The sequence below is a fragment of the Alosa sapidissima genome, chromosome 18 (genome assembly GCF_018492685.1).
Source record: "Alosa sapidissima isolate fAloSap1 chromosome 18, fAloSap1.pri, whole genome shotgun sequence".
Taxonomy (NCBI): domain Eukaryota; kingdom Metazoa; phylum Chordata; class Actinopteri; order Clupeiformes; family Clupeidae; genus Alosa; species Alosa sapidissima.
In genome coordinates this window covers 32,403,658-32,421,745 of record NC_055974.1, presented here as the reverse complement: position 1 = coordinate 32,421,745, position 18,088 = coordinate 32,403,658, and the positions used below count along the sequence as shown (strand labels likewise).

The window sequence follows — 18,088 nt, the reverse complement described above, 5'->3', positions numbered from 1 at the left end:
CTGCGTTTGAATTGTCTTTCATCTGCGCGTGTCATTTGAATTGAGCGATTTTATAGTTGGAAAAGATTTACTATGCGCGTGCCAGACCCCGCCTGCTGAACGGTACGTCACGTCACTGGCGAGTAGCGGCGGAGGAGGGGGTGGGGGGCGCGAGAGGAGCGCAGCGCGCGGGGAGGGGAGTCACTCGCTCTCTGCTTACTTTTAATAGCTTTGTCATGTGATGGAGAGCCGTAGTAGCGCAGGTGCCGTCGGTGCATTCGCAGTCTGGGGCAGCTCCCCGTGAGAGAGCGCGCGCGGAGACACTGGATTTCTTCTCGTCTCATTTTATTTTTTTTTATTTTGGCGGAGGCGTCATTCGGCGGCTGGATGGCGTGGGACCGGTGTAACCAAGACTTGGTTTGGAGAGAAATAGAGGTGAGCACCACGAGCGCCCGCCGTTCCTCTGCCCGGGGACACGGGGACACGGAAACCTGCGGACGATGACAGGGAGACACGCAGGAGCGCTTCTAGGGGAATGCACTTTCCTCGCGCGGGGCTCCCGCAGCCTCTGGCGGTGAGGATACGAGGAGAATTCACGGGGAATGCTCGGGAGTAAGGACTCGCGGAGACGTACATGGAAAGGAATTCGGTGTGTGGCGTGCAGAGCTCGGTAGTTATGGCTGCAATAACGGTGTTTTCCGTGCCGCGTGCTGACATGGCTGTTGAATGCCTGCAGGATGTCTGATAGTCGCGAGGACTGTTTACATGCCGGTGGAAGTCTTTCCAGTCATGGGGAGCGCTCGGTAATAACGACAAGACAGGTAACCGTTGGCTCAGTCCTGCCGCTGTCCTCACCTCAGCTCTGGGGTCTGAGTCCGGCTGTTTTCGAGTAGCCGGTGTCGGTTATGGCAGCCTGGACTGTCTCCGGTGACAGCCATTGTGTCTTACGGTAGCACGTCCCCTGTGAAGATGAAAAATCACTAGCGAGCTGCAGGCTCGAGGCTGACGGAGAGCACCGGAGATTTGCTGATCCTACCGAGGCGCGCAGCCTGCGCGGAGCACAAACCGTGTCAGTTCCATAGCAACATCTACGGACGTGCAGTAGCGCGTGTCCTCACTAAAATACTCTGTCTTTTCCATTGCTGTAGCATCCATTTCTCTTATTCTTAGATTTGTTTCCCCGGTAGATCGCCGTTCACGGCGGGATAGCCCTCGTGTGTTTACGTGTATTGGCTTCGCCAGGGTGAATTTGCATCCCGGGGATTTAAAAGCTGCCGCTGGACTGGCTGTGCGCGAGTTTAGTTGCTCTGAGGCAGCGACATGAAGACATATTGAAAACATTTACTATAACTGCTTATCTTTACAGAACACACACACACACACTAATATACATACATTTATACACACGCACACTACACGCAAGCGCTCTCTCTCTCTCAGACACACACACACACACACACACATATGCTCTGTGAGTGTGTTGTTAGGAGCCTATGGAGGATATTTCTCTCGTATTGCCAGTCCGCGCCAGTGGCTGCCCGGTGGCCCGCGTGCGCATGGCCGTCGTTATTAATGTGGCTGAACGGCTGCGCTGCTGAGACGCGGTGTGGAGTGTGCTGTTTTTTAATGGGTGCTGTTTTTGAGTGTGCTGTTTTTGAATGTGGTGTTTTTGAGTGCGCTGTTTTTGAATGTGGTGTTTTTGTCAGCGGATGGACAGGACGGTGCCGGGACCCGCTGGGTAACGGCTGCCCCCTGGACTGGACTTCGCTCCGGGGTTCCCACCTGTAAGTGGACAGCTGGTTCGTGGAGGCTCGGTGGTGCCGCACATGTAAATAGAAACAACAAACCGGATTCTGGTGGGAGGCCTTGACGCGTCACCGTCTCTCTCCCTCTCTCTCAGCGTCTCTCCCTCTCTCTATCCCTCTCTCTCAGCGTCTCTCCACCCCCCCCCTCTCTCTCCCTTTCTCTCAGCCTCACCGTCTGCACGAGCTGCAGTGTGTTCTGTTTAGAAACCAGCAGAGTATCGCCCTATGCCCCCTGTGCTAGTCACCTCCCCCCCCCTCTCTCTCTCTCTCCCTCTCTCTCCCTCTCTCTGCGTCTCTCCATCCCCCCCTCTCTCTCTACCTCTCCCTCTCTCTCTCTCAGCGTCTCTCCATCCCCCCCTCTCTCTCTCTCTCCCCCCTCTCTCTCTGCGTCTCTCCATCCAACCTCTCTCTCTCTGCGTCTCTCCATCCCCCCCTCTCTCTCTCTGCGTCTCTCCATCCCCCCCCCTCTCTCTCTCCCTCTCTCTCTCTCTCTGTTCATCTCTCTCTCTCTGCGTCTCTCCATCCCCCTCTCTCTCTCTCTCCCTCTCTCTCTCTCTCTGTTCATCTCTTTCTCTCTCTCTCTCCGTCTGTGGTCTGCACGTGGGCCGCTGTGCGTGTGGAAATGTCGGAATAACGTCTGTGTTGTTTCTCGGGAGAAAGAGGTCGGAGGTGTGTGTGTGTGTGTGTGTGTATTGTATATTCTCACATGCTGAACTTTTCTTCCCTACTCGCGCTTGGCACGGCCTCAGCCCCCACGCTGGCCTCAGTCCAACTCTGGAGTCGTGCCCCAGCATGGCGTGCAGCCGTGCGGTGAGGTGCGCTCTCTCCGTCGCCAGACTCTCGTGGCCAAAATAGAGCAGAAGATGACAGCACTCCATCATGTCGTCTCTCAGAACAAGCGAGCTGAGCCGGAGTGTGTGTGTGTGTGTGTGTGTGATTTGGAGTGTGTGTGTGTGTGTGTGTGTGTGCATGAGTGTGTTTTGGAGTGTGTGTGTGTGTGTGTGTGTGCATGAGTGTGATTTGGAGTGTGTGTGTGTGTGTGCATGAGTGTGATTTGGTGTGTGTGTGTGTGCATGAGTGTGATTTGGAGTGTGTGTGTGTGTGTGCATGAGTGTGTTTTGGTGTGTGTGTGCGTGTGTGTGAGTGTGTTTTGGTGTGTGTGTGCGTGTGTGCGTGTGTGTGAGTGTGTTTTGGAGTGTGTGTGTGTGTGTGTGTGTGTGTGTGTGCATGAGTGTGTTTTGGTGTGTGTGTGCGTGTGTGTGAGTGTGTTTTGGTGCGTGTGTGCGTGTGTGTGAGTGTGTTTTGGAGTGTGTGTGTGTGTGTGTGCGTGTGTGTGAGTGTGTTTTGGTGTGCACTGAAATGTGATATTAAGAGGAGTATTGAGAGGAGTGTGTGTTCTCTGTGTTTAAGTGTGTGACGTGCGCTGGACTGTGATACAGAGAGGAGTGTGTGTTTCTCCGAGCAGCGTGTTGTTTTAGTGAGTGTGTGGAGGTTAATGTGCGTGTGTTCTGCTGGCACGCGTGTCTCTGGGGAGGCATTAGAATGCAGAGATGTGTCCCGCGTGAGCCACTAATCTCGCCGCGCGCCGCCTGACGCACGGAAGATCCGCATCCGCCCCGGAGATTTGTTTACATTGCCGTTTCCACGGTGAGGGCGGCGGAGGATGGCAGGCAGACCGAAGGGCCGCGGGAGTTCTGACCGTGCGGGAGCTCTGACCGTGCGGCCCTGCAGCTGATGATTTGTGTCAGGAGGGCGGCAGAGCAGCTGTCGCGTGCGCGGCGCCATAAAATGTCAGCAGCGTCATTTAGCTTTTCCTCGAGGACCCTGAGCGCGTTCCCTCGATCTCAGCGTCATTTAGCTTTTCCTCGAGGACCCTGAGCGCGTTCCCTCGATCTCACACGAGAGAAAAACACATTTAAATGCTCTCTGGCAGATATGGCCCCCCTCACCAGCCTAATGCAGCCTGTGCAATGTCTGTCTGAAGTGTGTGTGTGTGTGTGTGGTGGGGGGGGGGGGTGTTCTCTTAGGCTTTTTGGTGTGTGTGTGTGTAGGAAACACACAGCGAGGTGAATTTATGGGCCTCATAAACACTGTGTGTGTGGTAGATCAGTGTGTGTGTTTGTGAATAAAAGTGCCTTTCACAGGGACTGAGCTGTACCTGCTGTGACTAGACATGGTCAACCCTGACGTGTGTGTGTGTGTGTGTGTGTGTGTGTGTGTGTGTGTTTGTAGTGCGCTGCCCTGGTTGGTGAAGACCAGCCCCTCTGCCCCGACCTGTCTGAACTGGACCTATCATGGTCAACCCTGACGTGTGTGTGTGTGTGGTGTGTGTGTGTGTGTGTTTGCAGTGCGCTGCCCTGGTTGGTGAAGACCAGCCCCTCTGCCCCGACCTGCCTGAACTGGACCTATCAGAGCTGGACGTTAGTGACCTGGATGACAGCTTCCTGGGCGGGCTGAAGTGGTACAGTGACCAATCAGATGTCATCTCCAGTCAGTACGGCAATGAGCCCTCCAACCTGTTTGAGGTAAGGCCCCCCCCCCCCCCACACACATTCACACATACACACACACACACACACACAACATGCAAATGCACCCTCTCACAAACACTGTCCAACTGGTCTTGTCCTGCTGGAGTAAGGACTGTATGTTACAAAAGGTTCCAGTAGAAGGATATTGTGTATGTGTGTGTGTGTGTGTGCCTGTGTGTGTGTGTGTGTGTGTGTGTGTGCCTGTGTGTGTGTGTGTGTGTTTTTGTGTGTGTGTGTGTGTGTGCGTGCATGCGTGCGTGTGTGTGTGTGTATATGTGCCTGTGTGTGTGTGTGTATATATGTGCCTGTGTGTGTGTATGTGTTTTTGTGTGTGTGTGTGTGCGTGTGCGTGCGTGTGTGTAGAGTGTGTGTGTGTGTGTGTTTTGTGGGTAAAACTTAAAACTTGCAGCCCCGTCAGCCAAAGTCCAGAACAACAAACACTACATTACTGCTTATCATACAGATAGAGAAGGAGAGAAAGGGAGAGAGCGAGAGGGAGAGAGAGAGGGAGAGAGGGAGAGAGAGAGGGAGAGAGAACATAAAAGAATTTCATAAAAGAATTTGCTCCTACTGTGATCTCATTTAATCTCCTTCTTATTACTATTATTTAATCAACATGGTTTTTGTTTATCTTATATATTTATGTATTGAATCTGTACACATGCTTTGACAACACAAGCATGTGTCAATGTCAATAAAGCTTATTTGAATTTGAAAAAAAGAAAGGGGGATAGAGATAGTGAGGGAGGGAGAGAGAGAGTCTGTGCTGCAATGGTTACTGCAACCAGATAGCACTACATGGCGGATCAGCATCTGTCTGTCAGGCCTTTGAAGCAATATGGAGGCACCGTGTGTATGTGTGTGAAGGACAGAGAATGAGACAAAGTGTGTGTGTTTGTGTGTGTGCTTGTGTGAGAGAGAAAGAGTGAGAGAGAAAAGAGAGCGATAGAGATTTTGTGTCTCTGTGAGTGTGTGTGTGTGTGTGCGCGCACGCGCGCGCGTGTGTGTGTGTGTGTGTGTGTGAGTGTGTGTGTGTGTGTGTGTGCGTGCGTGTGTGCACGCGTGTGTGCGCGCGTGTGTGTGTGTAACAGTCAGATGATAGGGGGGACATTCCTTCCATAGTCTCCCACTGGTGAACTTAGGACCCTGAAGTGGCTCTGAAACGAGAGGAGGGTGTGTGTGTGTGAATCCAGTCTACCCCAGACTCAACCACTGTGTGTGTGTGTGTCTGTGTGACATAGAGAGAGAGAGAGATTGTGTGTGTGTGTGAGTGTTCTTACATTGATTAACTTTGCATTGCACAGACAGTCTGTTTACTGAAACTGTGAGTGTCCATATGTGTGTGTATATTTGTATCTGTGTGTGTGTGTGTGCATGTGCATGCGTGTGTGCATGTGTGGGTGTGTACGTGTGTGTGTATGTGCGTGTGTGTGTATGTGAGTGTGTGTGTGTGTGTGGATAATGTAAATATGCGGGGAGCTTTATAAGCGTAGATAGTATCTGTTGTGTGCAGAAACAGCAGATGATGTGGGATTTGTTTAAGACGGAGCAATTAGCATATTCATGAAGCACAGCCCACGCTCCCCTGCATCAGAAAATGGACCCAGGCTACTCAGCAGTGTGTGTGTGTGTACGTGTGTGTGTGTGTATACGTGTGTGTGTGTGTGTGTGTGTATACGTGTGTGTGTGTGTATGTGTGTGAAGTGTGTGGTGGGGGGCGGGGGGGTCATGTTCCGTGTTCTACCACATGAAGAGAACTCACAGCTCCTCTCTCTCAGAACTTTTCACACTCAGATCTGGTGTGTGTGTGTGTGTGTGTGTGTATGTGTGTGTGTAACCTCTGGATGGCCTCTCACTGAAGTACTGTCCTGTCCCCTGTGAGATGTAGACAATGCAGAGAATGGAACACTTCCTTGGCAGCGTCTGGTAGGGTCCAGTACACACACACACACACACACACACAGGGTACATAAAGCATTGCCTACACACACACACACACACACACACACACACACAGGTCTTCAGCTGGCCTTTACTGAACTTGCATGCTTTCCAGGCCACAGTATTGAGGTGAGATCCACTGCACAACCCCCCCCCCCCCCCCCCCTCCTCCCAACACGCACACACACACAGGGTACATAAAGCATTGCCTACACACACAGACACACACACACAGACTGGTTTTTCCAGGGTTGATGAAGGACATCATAAATAACATGTTAAAAAAAGACAAAGACTGGCTGTAACTCAGTCATACCATGTATATTTTAGTCTGTTGTAGTGTGTGTGTGTGTGTGTGTGTATGTGTGAGTGTGTGTGTATGTGTGTTTGTGCGTATGTGTTTGTGTGTTCCTGTTTGTGTTTGTATATGTATGGGTGTGGGTGTGTGTGTATGTGTATATGAATGTGTATGTGTGTGTGTGTTTATGTATGTGTATGTTTGTGGGAGTATTTGTATGAGTGTGTGTCTTCATGTATGTGCGTGTATGTATGTGGGAGTGTGTGTGAGTGTGTGTGTTCATGTTTGTATGAGTATATGAATGTGTGAGTGTGTGTGTTCATGTTTGTATGTGTAAATGCATGTGTGTATGTGGGAGTGTGTGTGCATGAGTGTGTGCATGTGCGTTGTGAAGTAATCTTCACTAACAGCCTGTATATGTATATGTATGTGTGTGTGTGTTGGAGTGTGTGTATGTATGTATGTGTGCTTGGTAGTGTGTGTATGAGTGTGTGTGTGTGCATGTGTGTTGTGAAGTAATCTTCTCTAAGAGCCTTTCAGGGTTGACTTTCTCTGACCCGTCCGGAAACACAAAGCCAATAAGCTCTTAGTATAGTCTATCTCTCTCTAGTCTATCCCTCTCTCTCTCATTCTCTCTTTATTTCTCTCTCTTTTTCTCTCACTCTCTCTGTCTCTCTAAAATTCAAATTCAAGGGTGCTTTATTAGCATGACTCACTACAGTGTTGCAGTAGACAGCATACAGGTGCGTTACTAGCATGACTGGCTACAGATTAGCATACAGGTGCGTTACTAGCATTACTGGCTACAGATTAGCATACAGGTGCGTTACTAGCATGACTGGCTACAGTGTTGCAGTATACAGCATACAGGTGCGTTATTAGCATGACTGGCTACAGATTAGCATAGAGGTGCGTTATTAGCATGACTAGCTACAGATTAGCATACAGGTGCGTTACTAGCATGACTAGCTACAGTGTTGCAGTATACAGCATACAGGTGCGTTATTAGCATGACTGGCTACAGATTAGCATACAGGTGCGTTACTAGCATGACTGGCTACAGATTAGCATACAGGTGCGTTATTAGCATGACTAGCTACAGATTAGCATACAGGTGCGTTACTAGCATGACTAGCTCCAGTGTTGCAGTATACAGCATACAGGACAGGTGCGTTATTAGCATGACTGGCTACAGTGTTGCTGTATACAGCATACAGGTGCGTTACTAGCATGACATGACTATTAGCATGACTGGCTCCAGATTAGCATACAGGTGCGTTATTAGCATGACTGGCTACAGATTAGCATATAGGTGCGTTATTAGCATGACTGGCTACAGTGTTGCAGTATACAGCATACAGGTGCGTTACCAGCATGACTGGCTACAGATTAGCATACAGGTGCGTTACTAGCATGACTGGCTACAGATTAGCATACAGGTGCGTTACTAGCATGACTGGCTACAGATTAGCATACAGGTGCGTTATTAGCATGACTGGCTACAGTGTTGCAGTACAGTTTAGCATACAGGTACGTTATTAGCATTACTGGCTACAGATTAGCATACAGGTGCGTTATTAGCATGACTGGCTACAGTGTTGCAGTATACAGCATACAGGTGTGTTATTAGCATGACTGGCTACAGTGTTGCAGTGCAGATTAGCATACAGGTGCGTTATTAGTATGACTGGCTACAGTGTTGCAGTATAGATTAGCATACAGGGGCGTTATTAGCATGACTAGTGTTGCAGTATATAGCATACAGGTGCGTTATTAGCATGACTGGCTACCAGAGGTGGGAGTAAGTCACACATGTGCAAGTCTCAAGTCTTAACCCTCTAGGCACCACGGTCGACTTTTGTCGACAAGATGCGGTACTGAATAAAACGGCCGATTTAGTCAAATAGGGTGTCATATTTCGTTCGACCTCCACGCCACTAGGTGGCAGACATGACATACGTCATCCCCGAGTCTGAAAAAGGGCATGCTTTAAACAAAACCTTCTAGCTACAGCGCATTGAATCAGTGCGTGAAATACCGGAGCTAGTGTGCGTGTGAGCCACTTTGTCAGAGCGATATTGTCAACGTCAGCAAGTATTTGCATTAGATTATCGTCTAATGGCATTAAAAAAAATTACCCGAAATGAAGTGTTGGGTCTTCTATTCGCGGACCCTGATTCTGAAGGGGGATATCTGCCTTCAGAAAATGACGGTGATTCGTTTAGTGAGGCTTCAGATGCGTCCCTGCCTTGCAATGATGCAGCTGGACAAAGTGAGAGTTTACTCCATACTTTAGCTTACACCAAGCACAAACGTTGAATCGTTTGCCCAATGTCACTGGTGGGAATAATGTTTCACGGGTTCGGAGTGTTCATCGGGAAGTTAGCAGGGTGTTAGTGGTGTGGCGAACGAGGCTGGAGGTAGCCTAATGTCCATAGCGCTAGCTTCTGTCTTCTGAACGTGTGCCTCTCCGCAATCGCGGCGACAGTAACGTGGTGGAGCCTTTGTGTAATGCCACTGGGTATGTTAGACGAGGTCGAAGTGCTCATAGGACAGTTAGGGGGGAACGTAGAGGCAGTGTGGGGAGTCGCAATGAGAATGACAGTAGGCCTAGTCCGAGCTGCGCAAATTCTCTCCACTCGACGCGAGTGCGAGGCAGATCTGGCCATGCTGCTCGCAGCAGGAGCAGAGGTGGTGACACGGGGCAGGAGAGCCATTAGGCCATGCATAGTCTATCACAAGATGATGGGAATGCCGGCCCTGTATGGATAGGATATGGATATGGATACTCATTATCTCTACAGCAAAAGGCCTGCTACAAAAAAAAAAAATTGTCAGCCATTTATTAGTAATTATTAACACTGTTGATTATCTATTTCCCTGACCATTTAGGACATATATGTGTTCTTTTTTGTGTGTTCATGTCCTTGTGATGTGTGTGTCTTTGTCAGCTAAGAAAAAACAACAACAAAAAAACATCAACAAAAAGAAAACAAATACTAACACTGTCTCTTGTCTTGTCTCGTCATCTCACTCCTGATCTGTGCCTTGCCGTGGCAAGTGAGCTTTTGAACTAAACAGGTCTTGTCTACTTGTGTTTGTGTGTCATCTGAATAATATATATGTGCCCCATAAATGGAATCAGAGTGCCTACTGTATGTAGTAAATGGAAAATCTCTACAGCAAAAGGCGCCTACCGCTACATGCATTTGGTTTTTTTCTGCCATTTATTAGTAATGATTTACATAGTTTGTTTACTACTTAGTATTTACCTGATCATTCAGTATTGTGCAATATAGCATACAGAAGGTGAGGAATACTTTGGGGGGAAAGAAGTGGTGCATTTATCATTCAAACATGCAACTTTTCATGAAAATTCTATAATCCAAGATGGCCGCCACCATATGACGTCATAATATGAAAATTAGATATAAACATTTAATCCCTACATAAACTTTGGGTCATCCTTAATATTTCTCTAATTTACAGAAAATCTCTATCTCTTATCACTTTTAAGATATAGCCTTTTGAAATGAAGATGTCAAAATCGAACGTTTCGAAAAAAAACCTCTGGCGCCTAAAGGGTTAACCTTCAAGTCTCAAGCCCCTTGAGCCGTGGATCTGCCCAAGGTTTCTTCCTTGGTAAGGGAGTTTTTCCTTGCCCCTGTTGCTCTTGGGTGCTCCTTGTTGGTGCCCCCCACCCCAATCCCAATCCTCCCCCACCTTTTTTATGCAGCCCTTGCCACTTAATCTACTAAACCCCTCTTCTACTGCACTCTTTACCCCCCCCCCCATTAATGCACAAATAGGCTGACACCAGACATAATTTCACTGCATTTCTTACTTCCAGTAACTATATGCATGTGACAATAAACTTCCTTGTATCCTTGTATCCTTGTAAGTCCAAGTCATTTTTTGTGACAGTCAAGCAAGTCAAGTCAAGTCATATCTTGGGTTAAGCAAGTCAAGTCATAGCCAAATCATACAAATTCATGATGATTTACCCATGTTTTCATTTAAAAAAAAGCTACATACATAAAATGCTAGTTATGAACTGCTGGAGTTTTATTTGTAACAAACAAATAGACATTGCATTCATTCAAGCCACATAGCCTACATCTGAACTGTTTATAGAATAAGATGAAATGTATACGAATAAAAATAAATGTATTTCAAGTAGACTACTAGATTATAAAATAGCCTATTATTGTTTCAATATGCCTCAAATATTAGGTAAGCTACATCAAATCATGAAAATATATTCAAACAGTTCAAGTTACACCTGTCCTGACCTGTCACATCTCCAGGGACCCAATAATGTTGAAAAAGTGAACTAATCAATCAATCAAACGCTGACGCCGACGTCACTGCCAAGCTTATACAAGCGCGACAGTGCAATGGGTTTTAGGAGGGTTTAGGACCGTCAATGCTATATCATATTATACATAAGCCTAACATGTGAAGTAAGCTACTTTCCTATGCTGATTGCTGGCAGTTAGCTAGGCCTACTTACTGTTGTTAGCAGTTGTTAGGAGTGAGACAGGGCTGCAGTCTGAGTCCAACTCTGACCAACATCTACATTAATGAGTTAGCGGTGCAGTTGGAACAGTGTGTGTGTGTGTCTGTCTCCTAGTGCTTTTTTCTCATACACACATGCGCACACACACACACACACACACACCAACACACATACACACACACACGCAGACACACACACACACACACACACACACTACAAATACTTTTTCTCACCTCCATTAAAAGTCATGATGGAGAAAAGTTTTCCCTTTGGAAAATGAACGTCATCACTTTCAGCCTGCTGTCAGCAGCTCTCAGAGACAAGAGAGAGAGAGGGAACAAGAGAAGGAGAGAGAGAGAAAGGGAGAGAGAAAAGGAGAGAGAGGGAGAGAGAGAGACACACACTCAAACACACACACACACACATAGACACATACACACACACACACACACATACACATACACACATACATACACATAGACACACACACATACACATAGACTCATAAACACCCACACACACATACACACACACACACACATACATACACATAGACACACACACATACACACACACACACGTACACACACACACACACATACAGTACACATAGACACACACACATACACATAGACTCACAAACACACACACACACACACACACACACACACCTCATTCCTCCCTCTCTTATATCATGCATCCTCCAGATCAGGAACGGGGGGGAGAGTGTGTGTGTGTGTGTGTGTGTGTGTTATCAGCAGAGGGAATACAATGCTCTGACAACTCAATAAAAGAGTTAAAGGAAGGATAGCACCAGAGGTGGGACCAAGTCACAAGTAAGTCCCAAGTAAGTCACAAGTCTTAGCAGTCAAGACCAAGTCAAGTCCCAAGTAAAGACAGAGAAGGGCAAGTCAAGTCCAAGTCACATCAAAGCCAAGTCAAGTCCAAGTCCAAGTCCCAATCTTTTTCAAGTCCTGAACAAGTCATCAGGTACTCTTCACTTAATAATGCCATTATCAGACTATCGATCATAATTTTAACACATCAATCTAATCTACAGTATTTTTTTTATAAATACAGATTAAAATATATTCAATGGTTCTGTCTTGAAAGCTTTTACGATATATGCATGTGCATACCTGTGAAATATACGCATGAGCATACCTGAGTAATCTGTACGAAACGGACAGCTATAAGACACTCAGCACAGCAGCAAATATATATATTGTTTTTCCAAATTGCAGCGTCCACTGTAAGGATGAGTAATAATTTGACTGATGGCATTTCACTATGCTAGGCCACAGATTTGCCTGCTAAATTAGTAAATTGCTGCGGTTAAATATTTTACGTTTTTGTTAGGGCTGTCAAACGATTAAAAAAACGAATTAATCTCATATTTTGAAATTAATTAATCTATATTAATTGCGATTAAAAAGTACATTTTCTCCCTAAAGACTTATATAGCCTATTAAATACAGCATAAATCACAAAATTACTGAGTAACCACAAAGGTAAAAGTAAAACACTTCTATATTATTTAAATGATAATAATGACACAGTAATTTTGTTTTAAAGTATTCATTTCTTAAATACTACACATGTGATGCTGTTTAACTTGTTTGTAAATGGTGCACTGTCACTTTAAGCCCATTGTTTGCCACTGTCCACACGTTCTTCTAATGTTTTTTTTTTACCAGCTCCATTCAAATATAGCTATGGCTAGTCCACAAACTCTGACATTGTTTGTGCCACATGTATAGCACAATATTAACAATGATAAGCATGATATTAGGTTGGCACAAACAGCTTTCATTCCTTTGGAAATAAAAGCATGTAATGACATGATGCTTGCTTGACATTTTCTGTTTGCAATTAAAAGTGAATTATGAGCCTGGTAGCCAGTAGCCACCTAGCTACGTGAAAGCGTTTCAATCGGCATAATATCATGTGCTTCATGTAAACTAATTATTGAAGACTTCAAGACTCACCAGTTCCATTACACAAAGGCAAAGACAACTCTTCATATTCTTGTCCATTTTCCAAATCACAGTGAGTGCAGCCTATGTCAAAGTGCCCTGGCTCTCACAGTTTAACAGTAGTGAGAACCAGATAAATCCGCAATTTCCTCTAACTCGTCTTTGTTGCCTTCATGGTTTCCTTTTATACGTTTCTTATATTTAAAAGGAGATATCAATCATCATCAACAATGACAAGCCAGCTGGAACCTGCCACTCGTTTTCTCTCCCTCTCGTGCATGCTGAGATGCGTTCTCAATGAAATGGAGCATAGGCATGCGTTCAAGTTGGATCTTAATGGAGAGGACCTGAAAAGTATCATCTTTATGTAACATGCTGTTGGTGCATTTTGACATTGTAAACGTTCTCTAACAACAGTGCAAATCAGTTTGCAGTAAAGCTATAATCTTTATTTAATATGGGTCCTTCCTCTGTCTCTTGGTGCCCTACACACAGTGCGTGATGCGTGGTGGTAACAGCTCTGCCGTTTGTGTCCTTCCTCTGTCTCTTGGTGCCCTACACACAGTGTGTGATGCGTGGTGGTAACAGAAGCACTGGTCACTGGGCTCTGCCGTTTGTGTCCACTATGTGTTTTGTTTTTTTCGTCGCGGAAGTGAAAGCATCTCTGGGGTGACTGGTCCACGATCAGGAAATGTATTGTTTGACTCGAGACATGTCAAGTCATTACAAGTCAACGAGGCAAAGTCCGAGTCAAGTCTCGAGTGAATAGTCCAAGTCGAGTCGCAAGTCATGCCGAATTTTATCAAGTCGAGTCTGAAGTCATTAAAATCATGACTCGAATCTGACTCGAGTCCATATGTCTGGATAGCATAGTGTTTGTATGTGTGTGTGTGTGTGTGTGTGTGTGTGTGTGTGTGTGTGTGTTCAACAAAAGAGTTAAGGCAAAAGGACGATTTCAAGACAGGCCGCTGATAAGATTACAGCTTCACCTGATAATCAACGACTGCTCTCTTGTCTGTGTGTGTGTGTGTGTGTGTTGGGGGGACGTTGTGTTTAATGGCTAATTGAAGCTTGTGGAGTAAAATGGACATGAATGACCCCCTTAAGAATTGAGCTCTGTGTGTGTGTGTTTGTGTGTGTGTGTGTGTGTGTGTGTGTGTGTGTGTGTGTATTTGTGTGTGTGTGTGTTTGAATGGCACCCTCTAGAATTGAGACGAGTTAATATATTTGTATCCCACAATTAGTCTGAGAGTGTGTGCTTGCCTGAATGCTGTGTGTGTGTGTGTGTGTGGACGTGTGTGTGTGTGCTTGCTGAATGCCATAGTGATCGATTGATGAGGTAGTTACCATGTGGTTCAGGGGACTCTGGATCCACACACACACACACACACACACACACACACACACACACACAGCGTAGCATAACATAGTCCCGTGGGGTTTGAACACTGCTGTGAGGGGATTGGTTACTGGTTGGCATGTAGTCCCTTGTGATTGGCTGGTGGTTGGACACTGCTGTGAGGGGATTGGTTACTGGTTGGCATGTAGTCCCTTGTGATTGGCTGGTGGTTGGACACTGCTGTGAGGGGATTGGTTAGTGGTTGGCACTGCTGGGAGGGGATTGGCTGGTGGGCATGTAGTCCCTTGTGATTGGCTGATGGTTGAACACTGCTGTGAGGGGATTGGCTATTGGATAAGCGCTGCTGTGAGGGGATTGGCCGACGTTAATCCTGTTTGTGCAGAAAGGGATTTGTTCTTACTGGCCACCACAGTCTCCCCAGGGTACTGGCACGCGCGCACACACACACACACACACTCACATTACACACACATACACACACACACACTCATTACACACACACACACACACCTCCCTAGGCTGTTGTTTCTTCATCTGTGTGTTCAGATCCCTTGGCTCACTCTTCTCTCCTCTTTTCCTCCTCTCTTTCTTTCCTCTCCTCTTTTCCTCCTCTCTTTCTTTCCTCTGCTCTTCTCCTCTCTCTCTCTTCTCCTCTCTCTCTCTCCTCTCTCTCTACTCTCTCTCTCTCCTCTCTCTCTCCCTCCATCCCTCTCTCTTCTACTCTCTCTTCTCCTCTCTCTCTCTCCTCTCTCTCTCCCTCCATCCCTCTCTCTTCTACTCTCTCTCTACTCTCTCTCCTCTCTCTCTTCTCCTCTCTCTCTCCCTCCATCCCTCTCTCTTCTACTCTCTCTCTACTCTCTCCTCTCTCTCTCTCCTCTCTCTCTCCCTCCATCCCTCTCTCTTCTACTCTCTCTTCTCCTCTCTCTCTCCTCTTTCTCTCTCCTCTCTTCTCCTCTCTCTCTCTACTCTCTCTCTCTCCTCTCTCTCTCTCTCCCTCCATCCCTCTCTCTTCTACTCTCTCTTCTCCTCTCTCTCTCCCTCCATCCCTCCCTCTTCTACTCTCTCTTCTCCTCTCTCTCTCCCTCCATCCCTCTCTCTTCTACTCTCTCTCTACTCTCTCTCCTCTCTCTCTCTCCTCTCTCTCTCCCTCCATCCCTCTCTCTTCTACTCTCTCTTCTCCTCTCTCTCTCCTCTTTCTCTCTCCTCTCTTCTCCTCTCTCTCTCTACTCTCTCTCTCTTCTCCTCTCTCTCTCCCTCCATCCCTCCCTCTCTTCTTCTACCCTTTCGTCCTCTCTCTCTTTTCTTTCTCCTCCCCTCTGTCATCAACAAAGCAGACAGCCGCTCCCTCTGTCACACACACACACACACACACACACACAGCCGCTCCCTCTGTCACACACACACACACACACACACAGCCGCTCCCTCTGTCACACACACTCACACACACACACACACTCACACACACACACACTCACACACACACACAGACGCACACATACACTCACACACACACACACACACACACACACACACACAGACGCACACACATACACACACACACACACACACACACACACACACACACAGACGCACACATACACATACACACACACACACACACACACACACACACACAGAGAGAGAGAGAGAGACAGCTTCAAAGAGCAGAGCTGGTCCGCGGGCAGCTTTATTGTGATGATGCGTTCACTCTTCTGTGGCAGCGGGTGCAGCTTTAAAAATATAATTTAGAATATTAGCCTCCACACACACACACACACTCACACTCATTTAGAATTAGCCTCCACACACACACACACACTCACACTCATTTAGAATTAGCCTCCACACACACACACACACACTCACACTCATTTAGAATTAGCCTCCACACACACACACACACACACTCACACTCATTTAGAATATTAGCCTCCACACACACACACACTCACACTCATTTAGAATATTAGCCTCCACACACTCACACTCATTTAGAATTAGCCTCCACACACACACACTCATTTAGAATTAGCCTCCACACACACACACACACTCATTTAGAATTAGCCTCCACACACACACACACACACACACTCATTTAGAATTAGCCTCCACACACACACACACACACACACACACACTCATTTAGAATTAGCCTCCACACACACACACACACACACACACACACACACACACACACACACTCATTTAGAATTAGCCTCCACACACACACACACACACTCATTTAGAATTAGCCTCCACACACACACACACACACACACACTCATTTAGAATTAGCCTCCACACACACACACACTCATTTAGAATTAGCCTCCACACACACACACACACTCATTTAGAATTAGCCTCCACACACACACACACACACTCATTTAGAATTAGCCTCCACACACACACACACACACACTCATTTAGAATTAGCCTCCACACACACACACACCCCACACACACACACTCATTTAGAATTAGCCTCCACACACACACACACACACACACACACACACACTCATTTAGAATTAGCCTCCACACACACACACTCATTTAGAATTAGCCTCCACACACACACACACACACTCATTTAGAATTAGCCTCCACACACATACACACACACACACACTCATTTAGAATATTAGCCTCCACACACACACACCACACACACACTCATTTAGAATCAGCCTCCACACACACACACACTCATTTAGAATTAGAATTAGCCTCCACACACACACTCATTTAGAATTAGCCTCCACACACACACACATACCACACACACACACACACTCACACTCATTTAGAATAAGCCTCCGGACACACACATGCACACACACTCACACACACACACACTCATACAATCGTTTTGAATAAGTCTCCGTGTTCAAAAACACACACACACACACACACAATTATTTAGCCTTAGCACTCAAACACACACACAAACTCTTTCTCTCTCACAAACACGCATTAATGGCTAATTTGCTTTAGGGGTCGGCACAAACACCTTGTCTGCAAATTGATCCAGCTTCTTTCACTCACTCCCTCTCTCCCTCCCTCCTCTCCTCTCTCCCTCCCTCCCTCTCTCCTCTCCTCCTCTCCCTCCCTCCCTCCCTCTCTCCTCTCCTCCTCTCCCTCCTCCTCTCCCTCTCTCCTCTCCTCCTCTCCCTCCTCCTCTCCCTCTCTCCTCTCCTCCTCTCCCTCCCTCCCTCTCTCCTCTCCTCCTCTCCCTCCTCCTCTCCCTCTCTCCTCTCCTCCTCTCCCTCCCTCCTCTCCCTCTCTCCTCTCCTCCTCTCCCTCCCCACCCCATTGCTGTGTTATTGTAATAATGTGTGAGGTGAGGAGGAGGAGGGAGGTTTGTCTGGTGAAGTTCTTGTTGGGGGCAGCTACGTTGGCTGTCTGGAAAAGCAGGATGTTGAGGACTGAACCAGTCCACCCGGTGGAGGTTCTTAAGGGGAGGTTCTGAAGGGGATGGCGGAGTTCTTAAGGGGAGGACCAAGTCATGATAATCTATAGGCACCAAGTCATGATAATCTATAGGCACCAAGTCATGATATTTTATAGGCACCAAGTCATGATATTCTATAGGCACCGCGCAGCACCCATTTGTGATGTTTACTGAGTGTCGTCGTGTTTACGTGATGTCATGTATGAAAACTGGTGT

General features: G+C 47.0%; 1 protein-coding gene across 3 annotated transcripts in view; it reads left to right on the top strand.

The window, feature by feature from the left end:
* The first annotated feature begins 220 nt into the window (after positions 1-220).
* Positions 221-18,088, top strand: part of ppargc1a (peroxisome proliferator-activated receptor gamma, coactivator 1 alpha) — a 64,783-nt gene continuing 46,915 nt past the window's right edge. For all 3 annotated transcript variants that reach the window (XM_042070194.1, XM_042070195.1, XM_042070193.1), the window contains exons 1-2: positions 221-414; positions 4,133-4,309. In XM_042070194.1, coding sequence (XP_041926128.1) covers positions 367-414; positions 4,133-4,309 — 225 coding nt within the window. In that variant the 5' untranslated portion in view covers positions 221-366. The remainder of the gene's footprint in view (positions 415-4,132; positions 4,310-18,088) is intronic.